Source organism: Eriocheir sinensis, chromosome 61, assembly GCF_024679095.1.
Source record: "Eriocheir sinensis breed Jianghai 21 chromosome 61, ASM2467909v1, whole genome shotgun sequence".
NCBI lineage: Eukaryota > Metazoa > Arthropoda > Malacostraca > Decapoda > Varunidae > Eriocheir > Eriocheir sinensis.
The window spans coordinates 2,442,006-2,462,428 of record NC_066569.1 but is presented as its reverse complement, the minus strand read 5'-3'; the positions used below and the strand labels follow the sequence as shown (position 1 = coordinate 2,462,428).

The window sequence follows — 20,423 nt, the reverse complement described above, 5'->3', positions numbered from 1 at the left end:
TGGGGGGCGGCCTGGGGGGTGAACTGGGGAGGCTGGGAAGGGGGGAGGAGGGGAGGGGGGGCAAAACTCCCCTCCTCAACCAGCTGCGTAGCGGAGGGGGCCAAGTCAAACTGGGGGGGCGGCTGGGGGGGTGAGGTCGCCTGGGGGAGCAAACTGGGGGGTGGCAGTGAGTGGGGAGTTAAAGAGGTACCACTGGGGGCTTCTGGAGGTCTGTTTGGGACTGGAGTGATGAGCTGGAGTGCACTGGGGGGGTTAGACTCGTCCCACTGGGGTGCTGGGTGGGCGTGAACCTGGGGGCGTCAACCACCGTGATGGGGTGGTGGGGGTCTGGGGGCTGGAAGGGGAAGAACACCTCCCCGGGTTGATACAGCGACACCCCAGACCCCGGGTGAACCATCGCCGGGGGGGACCACTGGGGGCTGCTGGGGGTGCCGCGCCATTCCCCCCGGCCCCCCCTCCCCTAACATCCTCAGCTAAGGGGGTGACCAGAACCGGGTGGAAGGCGTGAACTGGGGGGACGTCCCTGGGGGGCTCCTGGGGGGCGTGGTGGGCTCCCGGGGGGTGATGGAGGGGGTGATCATGGGTATCCAGGTGGGTCTGTATCGCATGGGGGGGCACCTGGGGGTCTCCTAGAATCATTATATCCTGGGGGGCGACGTTCCCCTGGGGTAGATCAGGCCGCCCGGGGAGGAAGGGGGTGCCGGAGCTTGGTCCAGGCCCCGGGTGCATGATGGGGGGCAGCACGGGGCGGGGGGAGGCCTTGGGGGGGCGCGGACCCCAGACGTTAGGCCGCCCCACGGACACCACAAGGCCGGGGTGGGGGGCCAGCTGGGGGGCGTCCTGGGGGAACACAAAGCTATCCTTGCTGTTCATACCCCCGGGGGCGACACCTGGGCCTCGAGCTGGGTTCCCGGGGGGGTGGGGGGACGGGGTGGGGTCCTCACTCTGGGGTGTAGGCTGGGGGAACAGTGGGTGGGGGGCGACGTCCCCTTCCACCCACACTGGCGACCCCCCATCCGGCCCTCTCATGGGTTTGACCTCCCCTGGGATACCGACTTTTTTCATCGCTCCCCCAGGTGACCCTAGAGATAGTCCCCCGTGCCCCCCGCTTCCCACGACTTCCTCTGTGACCCCCCCGGTATCCTGACGCCCCACGAAGCCCCCCAGGCCGGGAAATCCCCCCCCGAGGTTGACGTTGAGCCCCAGGTTAGCGAGGCCCACCACCCCCTCGAGGATACTGGGGAGCGAGGCGAGGGAGGGGAGAGACAGCCCCCCTAGCAGCCCCCCGCCCCCCGTGGTCTCAGGTTCAGAGGGGGCCGCGTTCCCCGTGGTGGCCCCCCCGGCGTAGATGGTCGGCGTGTCCCCTGAGGTGGTGTGCGTAGCGGCGGCCTGGGGGAGAGAAGGGGGGGAGGAGGGGGGTTAGTGTGAGGTATACATGGTTACGTACACACACACACAAACACACAAACACACAAACACTTTTTTTTCTCTTCTTTTCTCTTCTTTTTTTTTGTCTTTTCTTTTTGTTTTTTTTCTTTATTTTCTCCGTTTTTTGTCTTTTTGTTACACACACACACACACACACACACACACACACACACACACACACACACACACACACACACATACACACCTGCTTTTTCGGGGGGGCGAGGGCCACTACCCCCCCTGAGGAACCCCCCACAGCGGCAGCAGGGGGGGGCGGCGGGGGGGTGATGGAGCTAGCGGGGGGCGCGGTGGTGGTGGTGCCGGGGGTGCGGGGGGGCGGGGGGGCGTCTAGGTGGATGGGGTCGCTGTAGTCGAGGAATGCCCCCTCCCCTCCTGCCCCCCCTCCACCGCCCCCCTTCGTCAGGTTAACAAGTAGCGTACCTGTAGAAGGATTATTATTATTATTATTATTATTATTATTATTATTATTATTATTATTATTAGTAGTAGTAGTAGTAGTAGTAGTAGTGGTGGTAGTAGTAGTAGTGGTAGCAGTAGTAGTAGTAGTAGTAGTAATAGTAGTAGTAGTAATAATAGTAGTAGTAGTAGTAGTAGTATCATTATTATTGTTATTATCTCTCTCTCTCTCTCTCTCTCTCTCTCTCTCTCTCTCTCTCTCTCTCTCTCTCTCTGTGTTTAAAGTCATTGCAATCACAGTTTTTATCTCTGTTTATGTGTGTGTGTGTGTGTGTGTGTGTGTGTGTGTGTGTGTGTGTGTGTGTGTGTGTGTGTGTGTGTTTGAAGTTTCCTAAGACAAGGTTTATTATCGTGGGGAGTTTGTCTTCCTCCTCCTCCTCCTCCTCCTCCTCCTCCTCTAACTCCTCCTCTTCTTCCTCCTCCTCTTCTTCTTCTTCTTCTCCCTCCTTTCTTCCATCCTACAATATTTCCCTTTCTTAACCTTACATCTCCTCCTCCTCCTCCTCCTCCTCTTCTTCTTCTTCTTCTTCTCCGTCCTTTCTTCCATCCTACAATATATCCCTTTCTTAACCTTACATCTCCTCCTCCTCCTCCTCCTCCTCCTCCTCCTCCTCCTCCTCCTCCTCCTTACCTCCACTCAGTATGGGGTCCAGGTACCTCCTCGCCTCACACTCCTCCTTCTCCTCCTCCTCCCTCTCCTCCTCCGTCTTCTTTCCTCCTCCTCCTCCTCCCTCGCATATTAGGGCACTCGCTGGGACCTGGAGAGAGAGAGAGAGAGAGAGAGAGAGAGAGAGAGAGAGAGAGAGAGAGAGAGATTATTAATTATTGTAACTTTATCTTAATTTATTTTTATTTTATTTCCTTTTTTATTATTATTTTTATTTTTTGTTTATTTTGTTTTATTTATTTTTTCTTCTTCTTCTGCTTGTTCTTCTTGTTCGTCTTCTTCTTCTTCTTCTTCTTCTTCTTCTTCTTCTTCTTCTTCTTCTTCTTTTTCTTTTTCTTTTTCTTTTTCTTCTTATTTTTCTTTTTTTTTCTTCTTCTTCTTCTTTTTCATCTTCTTCTTCTTCTTCTTCTTCTTCTTCTTCTTCTTCTTTTTCATCATCTTCTTCTTCTTCTTCTTCTTCTTCTTCTTCTTTTTCATCTTCTTCTTCTTCTTTTTCATCATCTTCTTCTTCTTCTTCTTCTTCTTTTTCATCATCTTCTTTTTCTTCTTCTTTTTCATTATCTTCTTCTTCTTCTTCTTCTTCTTCTTCTTCTTCTTCTTCTTCTTCTTCTTCTTCTTTTAATTATAGGGGGGCGGAGGGGTAAAAATTATGGGGGGTCAAGGGGTGTTAGGGGCTATATTATGGTGTGCAGAGACTAGGGGGGTCGTTGGGGGCGGGGAGGTCGTACCTGTGTGAGGGGGCGTCCTTGGGAGCGCGGGGGGCCGGCGCAGACAGGCACCCCCCTCAGAGCGTCGCCGAGGAGGGGGGCGCGTGCTCCCCTCCCCCCCTCCTCCCCCTCCTGCGGCGCCTCCTCCAAATACTCCTTCAGCCACACGAGTCCACAGTCACACTGGAAGGGGTTGCCTGTGTGGGGGGGGGGCGTGTGGTGAGAAGGGGGGCGGGGGGAGTGGGGGAGAAGAGAGAGGTGAAGGGGGTCGGGGGATGAGAGAGGGGGAGGGGGGTTAGGTGTGATGGGTAAGAGAGGGGTGATAGGGGGGCGAGAGGGGGGCGGGGGAGTGGGGGTGAGAGAGGAGATAGTGAAGGTGGTCGGGGGATGAGAGAGGGAAAGGGGGGGGATAGGTGTTAGGTGTGATGGGTAAGAGGGGGGTGATAGGGGGGCGAGAGGGGGGTGGGGGGTGAGAGGGGCAGGGGGGGTCATTATTATTATTATTATTATTATTATTATTATTATTATTATTATTATTATTATTATTATTATTATTACTATTATTATTATTATTCCACGACAGTATAGAGGCCTTTCCTAACGTCCTCCTCCACCTGGTTCTCTGTCTGGTGTTAGTATACATAAGAACATAAGAACGTAAGGAGTCTGCAAGAGGCCGGTTGGCCTATACAAGGCAGCTCCTGTACACTCAACCCCACCTTACCTCACCATCCATGGCTTTATCTAACCTCTTCTTGAATGTGTCTATGGTATTGGCACCCACAACATGGCTCCCAAGCCTGTTCCATTCGTCCACCACTCTATTAGTGAACCAATTCTTGCCTATGTCTTTGTTGAATCTGAATTTGTCTAACTTAAAACCATTGCCACGCGTCCTACCTGGCTCTTTTACTATCAAAATCTTATTGACATCCCCTTTATTAAAGCCCTTCATCCATTTATAGACTTCGATCAAGCCTCCTCGCAACCTTCGCCTTTCTAGAGAGTGTAAATTTAAATGCTTCAGCCTGTCTTCATAAGGCAAGTTTCTCACCCCCTGAATCATCTTTGTCATCCTCCTCTGTACAGATTCTAACATCTTGATATCCATTCTATAGTAGGGGGACCAGAACTGAACTGCATAATCGAGATGAGGTCTAACTAGTGCTAAGTAAAGCTTGAGGATGACTTCAGTGCTCCTATTGCTTACGCTCCTTGAGATGAAACCCAATACTCTGTTGGCCCGATTTTTAGCCTGAATGCATTGAGCCCTAGGACGGAGGTCAGCGCTCACTAGGACTCCCAAGTCTCTCTCACGCCCAGACCTGCTTAGAGGAGTGCCATTTAAGGAGTAATTGTGTGAGGGGTTATTCCTACCTACACTCAAAATGCTATACTTCCCGACACTGAATTCCATCAGCCACTTCCCCGCCCAATCATATAGTCTGTCAAGCTCATCCTGGAGAACGGTAGCGTCCCTGTCTGATTGGATTACTCTACCGATCTTGGTACCATCAGCGAACTTACTGACATCACTACTAATTCCTGTGTCCAAGTCATTGATGTAAATAATAAAAAGCAGAGGACCCAGCACCGACCCTTGAGGGACTCCACTCGTAACACTGCCCCATTCAGATTTTTTACCATTGATTTGCACTCTCTTCTTCCTACCACTAAGCCACGCCCTGATCCAGCTCAAAACTTCCCCATCTACGCCGTGAGCCTGTAATTTTAGTAATAGCCGGTGATGAGGGACTTTGTCGAACGCTTTACTGAAATCTAGATATAATATGTCATAGTTTTCATCTCGGTCAACCGCCTCGATTACTTTAGTGTAGAAGGACAACAGTTTAGTAAGGCAAGACCTACCCATTGTAAACCCATGCTGTGAATCATGAATTAAATTATTTCTAGACTTCTAGATGGTCCCGAATTCTCCCGGCTATAATTGACTCCCAACATCTTTCCTACAACTGATGTTAAGCTAATTGGGCGATAATTTGAGGTGGCTGACTTGTCTCCCTTTTTGAAAATCGGCGTCACATTAGCTACTTTCCATTGATTGGGCACATACCCAGAATTTACCGACATCTTAAAGATATCGGTAAGAGGGCCACTAAGGACTTCCTTGCACTCTTTCAGAACCCTTGGGAATACTTCGTCTGGGCCCGGCGATTTGTTTTTCTTCAACCTACCAATCTCATCCTGGACTACTTGCCTAGTGATGATCACATCCCTCAACTTGTCGTTCTCTTCGCCCTCATATACCTGAACTCTTTGTGGAATGGTTGTTAGATTTTCCTGCGTGAAAACTGAAAGGAAATAGTCATTCATCATTTGACTCATATCTTCTCCATTCTCAACGAGCTCGCCCGTGTTTGTTTTCAACGGTCCAATTCTGTCCCTTGTTTTCGTTCTGTACAGTTTGAAGAAGCCCTTGGGATCGCTCTTGGCCTCGTTGGCTACCCTAATCTCATAATTTCTTTTTGCTAGGCGGGTGTTCTTCTTCACCGACCTGGCTAGCTCAACATACCTACCCCTGAGGTGAATTTCCCCGTTCTTTATTTTCCTATAAATTCCTCTCTTCAAGCCTCTCTCATGCTTGAGTCTGCGGGTCATCCATTTTGGGTCGTTATTGTCCTTCCTACTTGCTTTGTAAGGGATATGCTGTCTCTGACCCTCTGGAATTACTCTAACTAAATTATTATAGGTCATTCCTACATGGTTCCCCTGTCTTTCCAGTTCCAGCCCTGAGATCTGGCCCTCATCCAGCCCTAGGGTTCCCGAATTTACCTCCTCAAGGTGTCTTCTGAGCCCCTCATAATCAGCTCTTCTAAAGTCAGGCACCAACACAGGGTTGAGTTCATGGGTCACCGCCCAGTCTAATTTAAACCTAATTTCCCTGTGATCACTGCCACCTAATTCTCCCCCAACATCTAGCTCGCTGATCATATTCTCGGTGTTAGTTAAGACCAAGTCTAGAATGTTGTTACCCCTGGTGGGCTCAGTCACTGTCTGCTTGAGAAAATTATCTTGTATTACTTTCAGAAAATCCTCAGATTCTAGATCACCCACCACGCCTTCCCAGTCTATATTCCTATAGTTAAAATCCCCCATTATGCAGACATTTTTGCTCCTGCTCGCCCTGCCTACCTCTTGCAGTAATATATCAGTGTCCTGCCTGTTAAGGTTGGGTGGTCTGTAAAGAACCCCTAGAATTAGTTTGTCTTTCCCTTTGTGGACGTCCACCCAAACTGATTCTGAGTCGCCATTTCTTTCTACAGAGTTGTTAGCGGAGCACTTAAGTGTGTCTTTAACATAAAGTGCCACCCCCCCTCCCCTACTTCTCTTTCTATCTTTGTGAAACATCTGATAACCATCTATTTCATACTCCGACATGAAGTTTTTGTTTGTAGTATCCACCCACGTCTCCGTGATAGCAATAATGTCGAATTTATCGACACATGCTTTCCCCCTCAGTAGATCTATCTTGTTCCTGAGACTCCTGCTGTTGGTGTAATAAGCCGTTAGCCCATCCTTTCTTACATCCTTTCGATTACTCCTGCGCCCCCTAGTCCCAGTCTGCGATACATAGCCACTGATGACAGGCCCTCCCCCCTCGCCTACTCTAAAAAATCCTGTAGGGTGCTAAGTGATCGCTCGAGGGAGTCTGCGAGAACCTCCACCCCCTGGAGTGACAGGTGCACCCCATCCTTGGCATACAAGGTGCCTTTATTGTAGAAGAGGTCCCAATTATCAAGGAAAAGCCAACCATTTCGCTTACAGTGGGCCGCCAGCCTGCTGTTTACTGCTAAGGCTCTGGAAAGCCATCCCTCACCTACCCCCCTTCTTGGCAAAACACCACAAACGGCCGGCAACCCCCCAAAGTCTCTCACTTTAGCGAACGATTCCCTGAAGCGCCGAAATATCTCTTCGCTACCCACCCTACTGATGTCATTATCACCGAAACTGCAGAAGACGATAGGCCGTGTCCCCTCCCCCGCTAAAATTTCCTCCATTCTGTCAGATACGTACTGGAGGCCTCTGGTGTTAGTGTACTCCACCTCTCCACCTGGTTCTCTGTCTGGCGTTAGTGTGCTCCACCTCTCCACCTGGTTCTCTGTCTGGTGTTAGTGTGCTCCACCTCTCCACCTGGTTCTCTGTCTGGTGTTAGTGTGCTCCACCTCTCCACCTGGTTCTCTGTCTGGTGTTATAGTCTGTTCGGAGTATGAAGTCGGTTCAAGGTGTGGCAGATTCCAGTTCGACCGCCAATTATCAGATCAGCACTCTCTCCCGGCCTACCCACCCACAACCCACCTGTATATCTCTCTCCCTCTCCCTCTCTCTCCCTCTCGACCCGGGGGAGGGACCTAGGGGGACACACCGACCACCACCACCACCACCACTACCAACACCACAACGTGGCAACATGGGAAAAAATCTCTGCCACATGTCATAGAATTTATACAAATCCTTGTTATAATCCTAAACATCGACACTCATTGTACTATGTAGCTTCCTTTACTATATACAGAATATATAAAATATCGCTTTCAAATAGCACATGGATGGGAAATAAGAGAGAGACGCATGTACGAAGGCTGATTTGGCAGCATGGGTAGAGGTAAACGACAATACCAGCTCCACCCTGAACCGACTTCATGCTCCGAACAGACTATAGTGTGCTCCACCTCTCCACCTGGTTCTCTGTCTGGTGTTAGTGTACTCCACCTCTCCACCTGGTTCTCTGTCTGGTGTTAGTGTGCTCCACCTCTCCACCTGGTTCTCTGTCTGGTATTAGCGCCCTTGTGTTCTTATGTGCTTGTGTTAGTAAGATAAGGGGCGTTCTGATCCTTCCTGTGTCGTGTTAGTAAGGTTATAAGTGTTCCAATCCTTCCTGTGTCGTGTTAGTAAGGTTATAAGTGTTCCAATCCTTCCTGTGTCGTGTTAGTAAGGTTATAAGTGTTCCAATCCTTCCTGTGTCGTGTTAGTAAGGTTATAAGTGTTCCAATCCTTCCTGTGTCGTGTTAGTAAGGTTAAAAGTGTTCCAATCCTTCCTGTGTCGTGTTAGTTTTTTTTTTTTTAAACAAAGGAGGCAGCTCAAGGGCACAAAAAAAGAAAACAATGATAAAAAAAAGCCCGCTACTCGCTGCTCCTAAAAAAGAAACAAAAGAGGTGTCCAAAAGCAAGGTCAAATTCGGGAGGAGAGGTGTCCTGATACCCTCCTCTTGAAAGAGTTCAAGTCGTAGGCAGGAGGAAATACAGATGAAGGAAGATTGTTCCAGAGTTTACCAGCGTGAGGGATGAAAGAGTGAAGATGCTGATTAACTTTTGCATAAGGGGTTTGGACAGTATAGGGATGAGCATGAGTAGAAAGTCGTGTGCAGCGGGGACGCGGGAGGGGGGGAGGCATGCAGTTAGCAAGTTCAGAAGAGCAGTCAGCGTGGAAATATCGATAGAAGATAGAAAGAGAGGCAACATCGCGGCGGAATTTAAGAGGTAGAAGACTATCAGTATGAGGAGAAGAGCTGATGAGACGAGGAGCCTTAGCCTCGACTCTGTCCAGAAGAGCTGTGTGAGTGGAGCCCCCCCACACATGAGATGCATACTCCATACGAGGGCGGACAAGGCCCCTGTATATGGACAGCAACTGTGCGGGGGAGAAGAACTGGCGGAGACGGTACAGAACGCCCAGCCTCGAGGAAGCTGATTTAGTAAGAGATGAGATATGAAGTTTCCAGTTGAGATTTTGAGTTAAGGATAGACCGAGGATGTTTAGTGTTGAGGAAGGTGATAGCTGGGTGTTGTCAAAGAATAGGGGATAGTTGTTTGGAAGATTGTGTCGAGTGGATAGGTGGAGAAACTGTGTTTTTGAGGCGTTGAAGGACACCAGGTTCTTCTTGCCCCAGTCGGAAATAATAGTAAGGTCTGAGGCTAAGCGTTCTGCAGCCTCCAGCCTTGAGTCGTTAAGTTCCTGTAGGGTGGGTCTTCTATTAAAAGAAGTTGAGTAGTGCAGAGTGGAATCATCGGCGTAGGAATGGATAGGACAGTTCGTTTTGGAAAGAAGATCATCAATGAACAACAGAAAGAGAGTGGGAGATAGGACAGAACCCTGTGGGACACCACTGTTAATAGATTTAGGGGAAGAACAGTGACCGTCTACCACGGCAGAAATAGAACGGTCAGAAAGGAAACTGGAGATAAAGGTACAGAGAGAAGGATAGAAACCGTAGGAGGGTAGTTTGGAAAGCAAAGATTTGTGCCAGACCCTATCAAAAGCTTTTGATATGTCCAGCGCAATAGCAAAGGTTTCACCGAAAGAGCTAAGAGAGGATGACCAAGAGTCAGTTAAGAAGGCAAGGAGATCACCAGTAGAACGCCCCTTGCGGAACCCGTACTGGCGATCAGATAGAAGGTCAGAAGTGGAAAGGTGCTTTTGAATCTTCCGGTTAAGGATTGATTCAAAAATAAGGTTATAAGTGTTCCAATCCTTCCTGTGTCGTGTTAGTAAGGTTATAAGTGTTCCAATCCTTCCTGTGTCGTGTTAGTAAGGTTATAAGTGTTCCGATCCTCCCTGTGTCGTGTTAGTAAGGTTAAAAGTGTTCCAATCCTTCCTGTGTCGTGTTAGTAAGGTTATAAGTGTTCCAATCCTTCCTGTGTCGTGTTAGTAAGGTTATAAGTGTTCTAATCCTTCCTGTGTCGTGTTAGTAAGGTTAAAAGTGTTCCAATCCTTCCTGTGTCGTGTTAGTAAGGTTATAAGTGTTCCAATCCTTCCTGTGTCGTGTTAGTAAGGTTATAAGTGTTCCAATCCTTCCTGTGTCGTGTTAGTAAGGTTATAAGTGTTCCAATCCTTCCTGTGTCGTGTTAGTAAGGTTATAAGTCTTCCAATCCTTCCTGTGTCGTGTTAGTAAGGTTAAAAGTGTTCCAATCCTTCCTGTGTCGTGTTATTAAAGTTAAAAGTGTTTCAATCCTCCCTGTGTCGTGTTCTGATCCACCCTGTGTCGTGTTCTGATCCTCCCTGTGTCGTCCCTGCCCGGCTCACCGCTCATGTCCAGCAGCGAGATCGAGGAGAGGGCGGGGGCGAGGGCGTTGAGGTGCAGACGCCGCAGGTGGTTGTTGTGCAGGGTGAGCACGCGGAGGGAGCGCTGCCTCCTGAAGGCCCCGGAGGACAGGTGGCACAGGGCGTTGTCGTGCAGCTGCGGGAGGGAGGGAGGGAGCGTTAGTGCCAGTAACGGGAGGAATGGAGGGAGAGTTAGAAGGAGGGAGGGAGAGTTAGTGGGAGGGAGGAAGGGAGAGTTAATGCCAGGGGCGACCCGCGCGGCCAAGGGGAGAGTTTCTATTCATTTATGTTATTTTGAACATTCATTTATCTATTTTCTCTTTTTCATCCAGTCAGTCATCCATTTGCGTGTGTGTGTGTGTGTGCGTGGCCCACCATGAGCACGGAGAGCCAGTGCAGGCGGTGCAGGCTCAGGTCGGTGAGGGCGGTGAGGTAGTTGGCGCTGAGGTCGAGGGCGTGCAGGGAGCCGAGGCGCGCCAGGGCGTCCTCGGGCGCGGCGGCCAGCGCGTTGGTGCTCAGGTTGAGGAAGCGCAGCGCGGGCAGGCTGTGGAAGGCGTGCGCGCCAACCTCGGCGATGAGGTTGTCCTGCAGCTCCAGCGTCAGCAGGCCGGGCAGGTTGGAGAAGGCAAAGTCCTTGATAATGGCGATCTGGTTGTGTGCGAGGCGCAGGTCCTCCAGGGCGCGCAGCGAGCGGAAAGCGTCCGGACCCAGCTCCAGCAGGCTGTTGCCGCTCAGGTCCAGCGTCAGCAGGTCCGGCAGGTCGCGGAAGGTCGCCGCGCCGAAGGTCTGCAGTGCGTTGTTGTCAAGGCGCAGGACGGCCAGGCGCGGCAGGCCGGCCAGCGTGTCGTTGTGCAGGCTGGTGAGGTAGTTGTCGGCCAGGAACAGGCCCTGCAGCGCCGGCAGGTCGCGCAGCGCGCCGCCCACCTCCGTCAGGGAGTTGTTGGTCAGGTCCAGCACGCGCAGGCCGGCCACCGCAGCGCGCAGGCCGCCGTGGCGCGCGCCGAGCTCCGTGAGGTAGTTGTGGCTGGCGTTGAGCCGCTCCAGGCCCGCCGCGCCAGCCAGCACGCGCGGCGCCAGGCCCTGCAGGTAGTTGACGCTCAGGTCCAGGTCCCGCAGCGCCGCCAGCTCCTGCAGGCCGCCCGCCGCCAGCCCCTGCAGGTGGTTGTGGGACAGGTCCAGCCGCTGCAGGCTGTGCAGACCACGCAGGGAGTGCTTCTTGAGGCTGCCCAGGGCGTTGCGGCGCAGGCTGAGGGTGTGCAGGCCGGCCAGGGGCTCCAGCAGGCCGCGCGGCACCTCCCGCAGCAGGTTGGCGGACAGGTCGAGCACGCGCAGCGCCGAGGCGTTGGCGAAGGTGTCCTTCTCGAGACTCATCAGCTGGTTGTGGTGCAGGTGCAGGCCGCGCAGGCCCGCCGCGCCCCGCAGCGGCCCGCCCCCCAGCGTGGTCAGCTGGTTGAAGCCCAGTGACAGCTCCTCCAGGCGCGGCAGGCCGCCCAGCAGGCCTTCGGGCAGCGCCGGCAGGCTGTTGTAGGACAGGTTGAGGTGGCGCAGCTCGGGGCAGGCCGCCAGCGCCGCCGCCTCCACGCCGGCCAGCAGGTTGAAGCTCAGGTCGAGGGTCTCGAGGCGCGGCAGGCCGGCCAGCAGCGGCGACTCCAGGCGTGCCAGGTCATTGTGGCTCAGATCCAGCGTCTGCAGGCCGGGCAGGTCCCAGGCGGGGCCCTCCGCCCCCCCGGTGGCCTGCAACCCGTTGTGACTGAGGTGTAGCTCCCGCAGGCTCGGCAGGTCTTGGAAGGTGCCCGCCGGCAGGCTGTGCAGGCTGTTGTGGTCCAGGCGCAGTGCCTGCAGGGTGGCGTGGCCCGTGAAGAGGCCGGGCGGCGCCTGGCGCAGCAGGTTGTGGCCCAGGTCCAGGCTGGCCAGGCGCGGCAGCGGCGCGGCCAGGCGGTGCAGCGGCGGCAGCGCGGTGAGGTTGTTGCGCGCCAGGTCCAGGTGGCGCAGCGGCAGGGCGGGCGGGAAGGCCGCGGCGTGCAGCTCCGTCAGCCCGTTGCCGGACAGGTCAAGGCGGCGCAGCGCGGGCAGCCGCAGGAAGGCGCCGTCCTCGAGGCGCACCAGCTGGTTGCCGCCCAGCAGCAGTGTCTCCAGCGCCAGCAGCTCCGCGAAGGCGCCGCGCGCCACGCGCGTCAGCCCGTTGCGGCTCAGGTCCAGCCACCGCAGCGCGCGCAGCTCCCGCGCCGCCGTCACCGCCGCCGCCGCCTCTGCCAGCCGGTTGTCGGACAGGTCGAGGTTCCGCACGGAGGCCAGCGTGGTGAAGGCGCGCGGGTGCAGGTGCGTGAGGGCGTTGTGGGACAGGTTGACGTCCTTGAGGTAGACGAGGCCCTCCAGGGCGTGCGCATGCAGGCGCGTGAGGCGGGAGCGCGTGATGGCCACGGCCTTCATGTTGGGCAGGAAGCGGAAGGCGGCGGAGGGGATGGCCGCCACGCGCGAGCCCTCCACGCGCAGCTCCTCCAGGCGGGACAGCGCGTGCATGCGCGGCAGCTCCGCCACCTGCGTGCCGCGCAGCACCAGGCTCCGCAAGCTGGACAGCCGGTCCAGGGCGTCGAAGGGCAGCTCGCGCAGCGTCGCGTCTTCGATGTGCAGCTGACGCAGCGACGACTCCAGCCCCGCGAAGGCGTTGCGCGACACGCCCGCCATGCTGTTGTGCGTCAGCGTCACCGTGTGGATCTGCGGGCGGGGAGGGCGTGAGTGGGAATAGGCGGGACTTTGGTGGTTCATGGGTGGATGTATTACAGCGACTAAGGGCCATTCTTACAGTCGTTTCCGAGTGTTCGGAAGACGGTCCCTAACACGTTCGGGTGGCTTCTACAGTAGTAGGAGTATAGTAGTAGTAGTAGTAGTAGTAGTAGTAGTAGTAGTAGTAGTAGTAGTAGTAGTACGACTACTACTACTACTACTTATGTAGAAGCCACCCGAACGTGTTAGGGGCCATCTTCCGAACATTCGGAGACGACTATAAGATTGGCCCTACGGTTCATACTACTGCTGTCATCACCGCCACAAAAACCAACACCATTCACCCACGCACCAGCAGGGAGCCGAACAGCCTGGGGGGCAGCAGGGGGATGCGGTTGGCCAGCAGATGCACCTCCTCCAGGGGCTGCGCGTGGCGGCTCAGCGCGGCCAGCGCCTCGCCCACCCGCACGGCGTCGCTGCCCTCACACCTGGGGCAAGGGATGGATGATGGGGGGGGGGGGTACCTTACACATATAGAGGATAGATATTGATTGGTTCAATGATTGTTGTGGTAGGGTACTACTACTACTACTACTACTACTACTACTACCACTACTACTAATACTAATACTAATACTAATACTACTACCACTACTACTACTACTACTACTACTACTACTACTACTACTACTACTACTACTACTACTACTACTACTACTACTACTACTACTACTACCACTACTACTACTACTACTACTACTACTACAACTACTACTACTACTACTACTACTACTACTACTACTACTACTACTACTACTACTACTACTACTACTACTACATAAATGATACCTCCACCCATGTTTATTTTCCCGACACATAATCATGGAGGGCTCCATAGCTTGGAGGTCATTAGCCCCAACTCTGTTCGCTAATGACTGTGGCATCCAACCATATCACTAATACTACCTGACACTAAATCACACATCATCTATTACGTCTAGATCCCCCTTTCCTTCCCTACTCAAGTCACTCCCGACCCACCCTAATGTCACTCTCCACCACTGTGGCTTCATAGTCCATATTGGAGATGGTGGTGGCTTTTGGGCCAGAGTGTCTGGTGCCCCTGAGACATAGGATGGCCGACCTGAGCAGGGAGAACGAGAGGCGACACCTCATCCAGGCGACAACGTGACTCCTTGGCTGATGCTTCTTTTCTGAGATTAGTTCCGCGAGGCGTGCGTAGAAGCATTGGGCCCTGGGACCCATCCCGCCGGATGTGGTGAAGACGAGGGGGTTGAAGCTGCCCTGATCCACATGTTGGATTCTTTCACCGTATGCCCTTGTCTTCTCCTGCTCGTTCCTGTGGTGGGCGGCTTGCAGGGGCAGCTCACGGTGACAGGCAGCCATCGGGTCGAATATGCGGATGTCCATGAACGCCCGCTGTCCGCGCACCCAGAATCCGCGGGCACTTACATCAACCCGTGCCTCCTGTGAGATATTGGCTGTCCTGTACTGAAGGTGTCCGCCGTCCAGGGGAGGCAGTGCCGGCTCGGTAGTGACGTCTTGGCATACCTCCCCGAGCATGCTGGCTGTCAGATCCCTCACTTCATCGTGTCGAATACAGACGAAGCCTCCTTTTTTACATGTCATGGTGTGGGTGACATCATTTGGTGATCCACATGCACAGAGATCAGGCAGTCCTTCAATCGGCCAGCCATATCTCAGAGCAATGGCGTCGACAAATTCTTGTTTGTTGAGGCTGAAGCCCTTTGCTCTGATTGGTAATGACGTTAGCCAGTTAGAGGCGCCTGCCTCCTGTGCTGTGTGTATTTTTCTACCCATTTCTGTGGACAGGTGGTGTGTAAGACGGTCCAGCTCGTCTTTTTGGGCCTGTTGCCTTTCTTCTGAGATTTTTCTTTTAATATCTCTTATTTCTGTTTGGTCTATCTCGCCCTCTGCCTCCTGAGCGATGATCCTGTTGATGAGTGACCTGGTAAGGCTGATGGAGTTTTGGTTCTCCTTATCTGCCAGCTTCTCAGGGTTGGTGATCCCCATCCCACCCAGTCTTGGGGGAAGTGCTAGCATATCCCTCTCCTCCTCCCCAAAAGCATGAGATTTCACTAGCGCCGGCAAGAATACATTCTTGACGGCATTCTCCAGTGGTCGGAGGAGTGGACTGATGCCGGGGGTGGTGCGCATCAGGAACGTCCACCGATGTTGGATGCCGTGGGTGTACGCTGAATAGGCAGCGTGTGGCTCAGTCTTGGCAATGGCAGACAAAGCTTCTATTTCCCTCACCCATTCAGCTACTTTGTCTCCCACGTACTCCTTCTTATATACCTCTGTCCCGATCACTGCACCTAAGTGTCGTTGTCCGTCTTTTGTCACAATGACGCCACTTCCTTTAAAAGTTTCTGCGGCACGGTCATAATGTTCAGGTTTGACAATAAGGACAGACTTGGTGGCGTTAGGGATGTATCCTATCTCAGGGCCGGCGGTGTTCACAGTGTCCCACCATCCTTTTATGTCTGAGATTTTACCAGCACCTGAGAGGTCATCCGCATAAGCCACCTGTTTCAACCGCGTTTCTGCGAACGCGATTTCATTTTGGAGGACTGATAGGCCCAGGGCGTACATAGCCATGGCTATTGGGTCACCTTGTGTTGTTCCCTCAGATGATTTTAACACTTTCACTTTTCCACTGTGGCTATTTATGTATAAGTCGGTCGGGTATGTATAAGTATTTTCGACATACATAGCTAAGCTAGGGCACTTGGTTTTAATGTTGTGTATCATAGTCTTTCTATTTATTGTGTTGAAGGCATTTTTGGCGTCAAGAAGCACTGCTTCGCACTCCACGTGGTCGAATATCTCCCGCATGGCATGGACTGCTGCTTCTCCTCCTGCCTGCTGCCCCGCACAAACTTGGAGGCTCCCTGCTGCCATTCTCACATCTTCTTTGACGACAGCCATGATGCATTTCCCTACGATGCGCCGCAGGACTTCTCCGACTCCTATAGGCCTGCATCCCGGCCTCTTGTCCAGGGGAATGAGGCGGCATGCCGTCAGGGCGTCCACATAGTGGCAGCTGGAGGAGGCGAGTTTTCTTGCCAGTGCTCGTTTTTGCGAGTCACCGGCACGTCGTGCGAGTTAGTTCATCTGAAGCTTCGCCAGGAAGCGAGCAGGTGTTTTATCTGGTCTTCTTACTCTCTCTGTGTGTTGCCTTATTGTTATATTTCCCACATGTTTGTTGTTGCGCGCCTGCCGCCTCAGGTCGAATTCCAGGCTGCCGACGCGTCACCTTACCGTGTCGGAATCAAAATGGTGAAACCACGCCCGCGACGGCCTGATCCGCCGAAGCGAACACTGATAACAAACGCGCAGTCGCATCCTTGCCTCGCCTCGCCCCAAGCGCAGGTGGAGTGGATACTGGTCAGCGGCGTTTCTCTTTGAAAATATTTCTCTCGATGAAGGGAAGGGCATCTCAGGTAGGAAGTTTGCACAAGGAAAGCTTGGCTGGAAATAGTTTTCTCCTAAGTTGAAAGTACTTTGAAATGCGTATTAAATTGGAGGAAAGTGGGGATAACCGTAGAATAACCAATGCACTTTGTAATCGAGAGGAAGAGAAAACATGTCATAATCAACTAGCAATATATAGACTTCATTAGAGGCTGATGAAGTTTTCCAAGCGGCGATGATGTCTGGGTGTGTACGTTGCCGGAGGTTCTGCATTCCCAGATGTACAATATGATAAGTCTTATAAGGTCTTATATCCACATACACATGTTAACCCTGTAACACTCAACCCCATCTGTAAACGTGAGCCTGAACAGGGAGTGCTTGACAAAGACCCGAGGCACATAGAAGAGAAGAAAAACGAGACGGTAATTGTAATTGTGATGGCAACTTCAACTGGAGTGAAAATTGAATATTGGCAGTGATATCGATTTGAAGGCGCCTCCATGCGGTCTAGCTTGGTCAGCGACTGTGGTCTAGCGATGCCCTGTCTCCTGTTCCGCGGGCCCAGGTTCGAAATCCCATCCGGCGAATGGTGTGCAAGCTCACCCAACTTTTTCGTTCTGCCCAGGGACGCGTTTTTCTTTTACGGTGTTCGGCGTGAACTTATGTACATATCGTGGCTTCACCTGATTTTATGTTTCCACGACACGTTCCAGCGGCGCTGTAAGGACGCGTCAGCAGCACACGCAACCACTTCCGACGAAGACGCGAGGCTGGTCATTGAAAAGGTGCCCAGGAAACCAGGAAGGTAAACTGTGGCAATCATGAATTTCCAACATTGGCCCCCCCGTGTCCCAGGGGTGACTGGTTCTCCACCCACCTACCACGCTCAAATAGCCAGCGAATCAGATGACCACCGCAGCCGCGCTACGCTATAACTTATGCGCCCCACCTTTGTTGTGTACAGACCACGCCCGCCTGATGGATGATGGACGAACCTCCCATAACTCAATCTGTGAGTGGGAACCACTCTTTATTCGAAGAACTGGTTAAGAGAGTGACTTACTCATCTCTCACGTTGTCGACCAGGTTGGATCCCCGGCATGCCAATAGATAACTTCCCTTCCTTGCCTGGAATTAATTTTGTCGTGTTTCGTGTACGCACCAGCAGACATATGAGAATATGTAGAGGTATGGTGGAGTGGAAATTCCCAGGGGCAATACACCCTTCCACCTTGGTGATATTCAGGGTGATATTCTAGGCAACTGACAAGTGTGAAGAAGCTGACAATTGAGTAGAAACAGGAAACGGGGAGGAAGAGGAAGGAGAGTAAATACGAACGACAGAGGAGAGAAAAAATCTCTTAGAAATACCGACTTTTGAGCAAACACTCCACTCTCTACGCTGACCCCCACTTCCTATAAAGACAGGGCCTCCGCTCCTTGCCTCTCTTCTCCTCTCCTCTCCTCTCCACCTACCTTTCCTCCCCTGCCTGCACTCAGCACGTAAGCTTCCCTACCCTCCTCCCTCCTCTCCACTTTTGCCTTCTCTTATTCTCTCTTTTCCTCCTTTTCTCTTTTATCGTCTCTTTTGCTCTCTCGTTTCCTCTTCTTCTTGCCTCCATTTTCCTGTCCTCGTCCTCCACCTCTCAACCTCCTCGTCTCTCCTCCTCCTCAGCCTCCTCCTCCTCCTCAACCTCCTCCTCCTCCTCAACCTTCCTCCTCCAATTCCTCCAATTCCTCCTCCTCCCTCCTAACACAGAGCATTGCATGGAAGGAGTTCTCTTTCAAACCAGGTCATCCGCCACTGGAACAATCTTCCCTCAGAAATAGTAAATGCGAATACCATCAACTCCTTCAGAGCATATAGAAATCGACCGTCCATTTCGCTGCGTCAGGGAGTATAAGCTGAATAATATTGAGGAGCTTCCATCTGCTCCTCAATATCCGAGGAATTTAACTTTCATCTGCTCACCAAGCCCCAAGTGGCGGTCGAGCAGATTAAATCTGCCAAGCGGAGCGACGACCTCAATAATGGCCAATAAACTTTCTGTTACCTACATTTAATGTTTCCTCCTTCTTTTCCTCAGTCCTTCTCATCCGTGTGACGCCGCCTCCGTCTTCTCTTCTTGCCTCCCCGTCTTCTCCTCCTCATATCTCCTCCTCCTCCTCCTCCTCCTCCTCCCTTCGTCTTATCTTCCGGCAGCGTGAGTAAAGAAAAAAAGTAGCCCCTAAAAAAATAGTAAGCAAGATTATCAACAAAAAAAAGGCCAGGCCCACCAAGTAATAGCAGTGTTGGTCCAGTGTTTTTATTTTTCAGACCCCAGGATTTTTTTCTTTATCATGCGTTACCTGATTAACTTGTGAAAGGAGAACCTCGTACCGGCCAAGAGCTCTAAGCCAGCCTTCAGAGATGAGGAGGAAGGGAGTGTAGATAGATAGAGAAATGGGAATGATAGAGAGATAGATAGACGAATGGGCAGGCAGAGAGAAACAGAAGCAGAGAGGCGAGAGCAGAGAGAGAACGGGCAGAGGCGAAGATGGGTAGTCTCCAGGTTGTTTTCGTTTCATGAGAGAGAGAGAGAGAGAGAGAGCTTCCACCCACAGGAAGGGCCCAGCCCATACGAAAACTGGGTCAAATATATTGTGTGTGCTTGGGCGCAAGGTGTTTAATAAGAATATTTACCCACTACTGGCTCCGACTATTGAGATCGTGTCTCCCATGAGAAAGGGTGTTTGTAGGAATGGAAGTCGGAGAAGCTTTATCTATTGACCACTCCCAGTGGAGCATTATTCCTCTCTGGAAGGGGAAACTGCCTGGAAGGCCCACAACCCTGGTGGCAGTGTAGTGGCTGGTTTTGGTTGATGTGTATTGGTTTTAATTGAGATTGTTTCCGGCCGAGGAGGATTATGGGGAATATGTCAACGTGGTGCTGTAGGTGAGTGGACTATTGGGAGGTGGCTGGTGGGTGATGCTCCCGAGTCTATGAGAGTTGTGGCGGAAGGGAAGTCGGAATGCATCAGCAGGAAGGTGGTTGTGTTGGTTTGCCTGTGAACTCCCGGTTTAGAATAGGTTCGTACGAGCATTATTCTCTGTTGGGAGAGGACATTCTTAAGGAAGGTGGTGGCGTGAGTATTCTGGTTGGCTTGCTAGGTGTGTTGGTTTGAGTGAAGGGAAAGGGAGGTAGTTAGTGGGGTTTCGCGTGGTGCCTTGAGTGGTGGATGTCTAATGGTAGATGGGATCGTGGAGTGATGCAGTCTATGAGGCTTGATAAAGAAGAGAAGCTGGTAAATACATAGGTGGTTGTGTTGGTTTTGCTGATGTTGGTTTGAATGGGAAGTTCGTGCAGGAAGAATCAATGAGGTTGTGGGAATGGTGCTGTAATAATAGCGGAGGAAAGTAATGGAGGTGAAGTGGTGGAACAGTCTACACACACACACACACACACAGTAACAGTAGTAGAAGTAGTAGTAGTAGAAGTAGTAGTAGTAGTAGTAGTAGAAGGAAAGGGAAGGAAGGAAGGAAGGAAGGAAGGGAGGAAGGAAGGAAAGAAAGAAGGAGGAAGAGAGAAGGAAGGAAGGAAGGAAGAAAGAAGGAAGGAAGGAAGAAAAGAAGGAGGAAGAGAGAAGGAAGGAAGGAAGGAAGAAAGAAGGAAGGAAGGAAGGAAAGAAGGAGGAAGAGAGAAGGAAGGAAGGAAGGAAGGAAAGAAGGAGGAAGAGAGAAGGAAGGAAGGAAGGAAGGAAGAAAGAAGGAAGGAAGGAAGAAAAGAAGGAAGGAAGGAAGGAAGGAAAGAAGGAAGGAAGGAAGGAAGGAAGGAAAGAAGAGCGAAGGAAGGAAGGAAGGAAGGAAAGAAGGAGGAAGAGAGATGGAAGGAAGGAAAGAAGAGAGAAGGAAGGAAGG

The 20,423-nt window shown here is 52.2% G+C and overlaps 1 protein-coding gene and 1 long non-coding RNA gene across 2 annotated transcripts in view; one reads left to right on the top strand and one right to left on the bottom strand.

Annotated features, from left to right (window-relative positions):
* LOC126986004 (protein artichoke-like) overlaps positions 1-20,423 on the bottom strand; it is a 25,490-nt gene continuing 5,067 nt past the window's right edge. Inside the window, exons 2-8 of the mRNA XM_050841690.1 lie at positions 13,416-13,551; positions 10,715-13,054; positions 10,322-10,475; positions 3,301-3,476; positions 1,634-1,843; positions 433-1,389; positions 1-394 (exon numbers count right to left, since the gene is read on the bottom strand). Of these exons, the coding sequence (XP_050697647.1) occupies positions 179-394; positions 433-1,389; positions 1,634-1,843; positions 3,301-3,476; positions 10,322-10,475; positions 10,715-13,054; positions 13,416-13,551 (4,189 nt within the window). The 3' untranslated portion in view covers positions 1-178. The remainder of the gene's footprint in view (positions 395-432; positions 1,390-1,633; positions 1,844-3,300; positions 3,477-10,321; positions 10,476-10,714; positions 13,055-13,415; positions 13,552-20,423) is intronic.
* LOC126986111 (uncharacterized) lies at positions 8,131-10,165 on the top strand. The gene is made up of 3 exons (XR_007739285.1): positions 8,131-8,314; positions 9,752-9,831; positions 10,032-10,165. It is a non-coding gene; the product is annotated as an uncharacterized LOC126986111 (long non-coding RNA).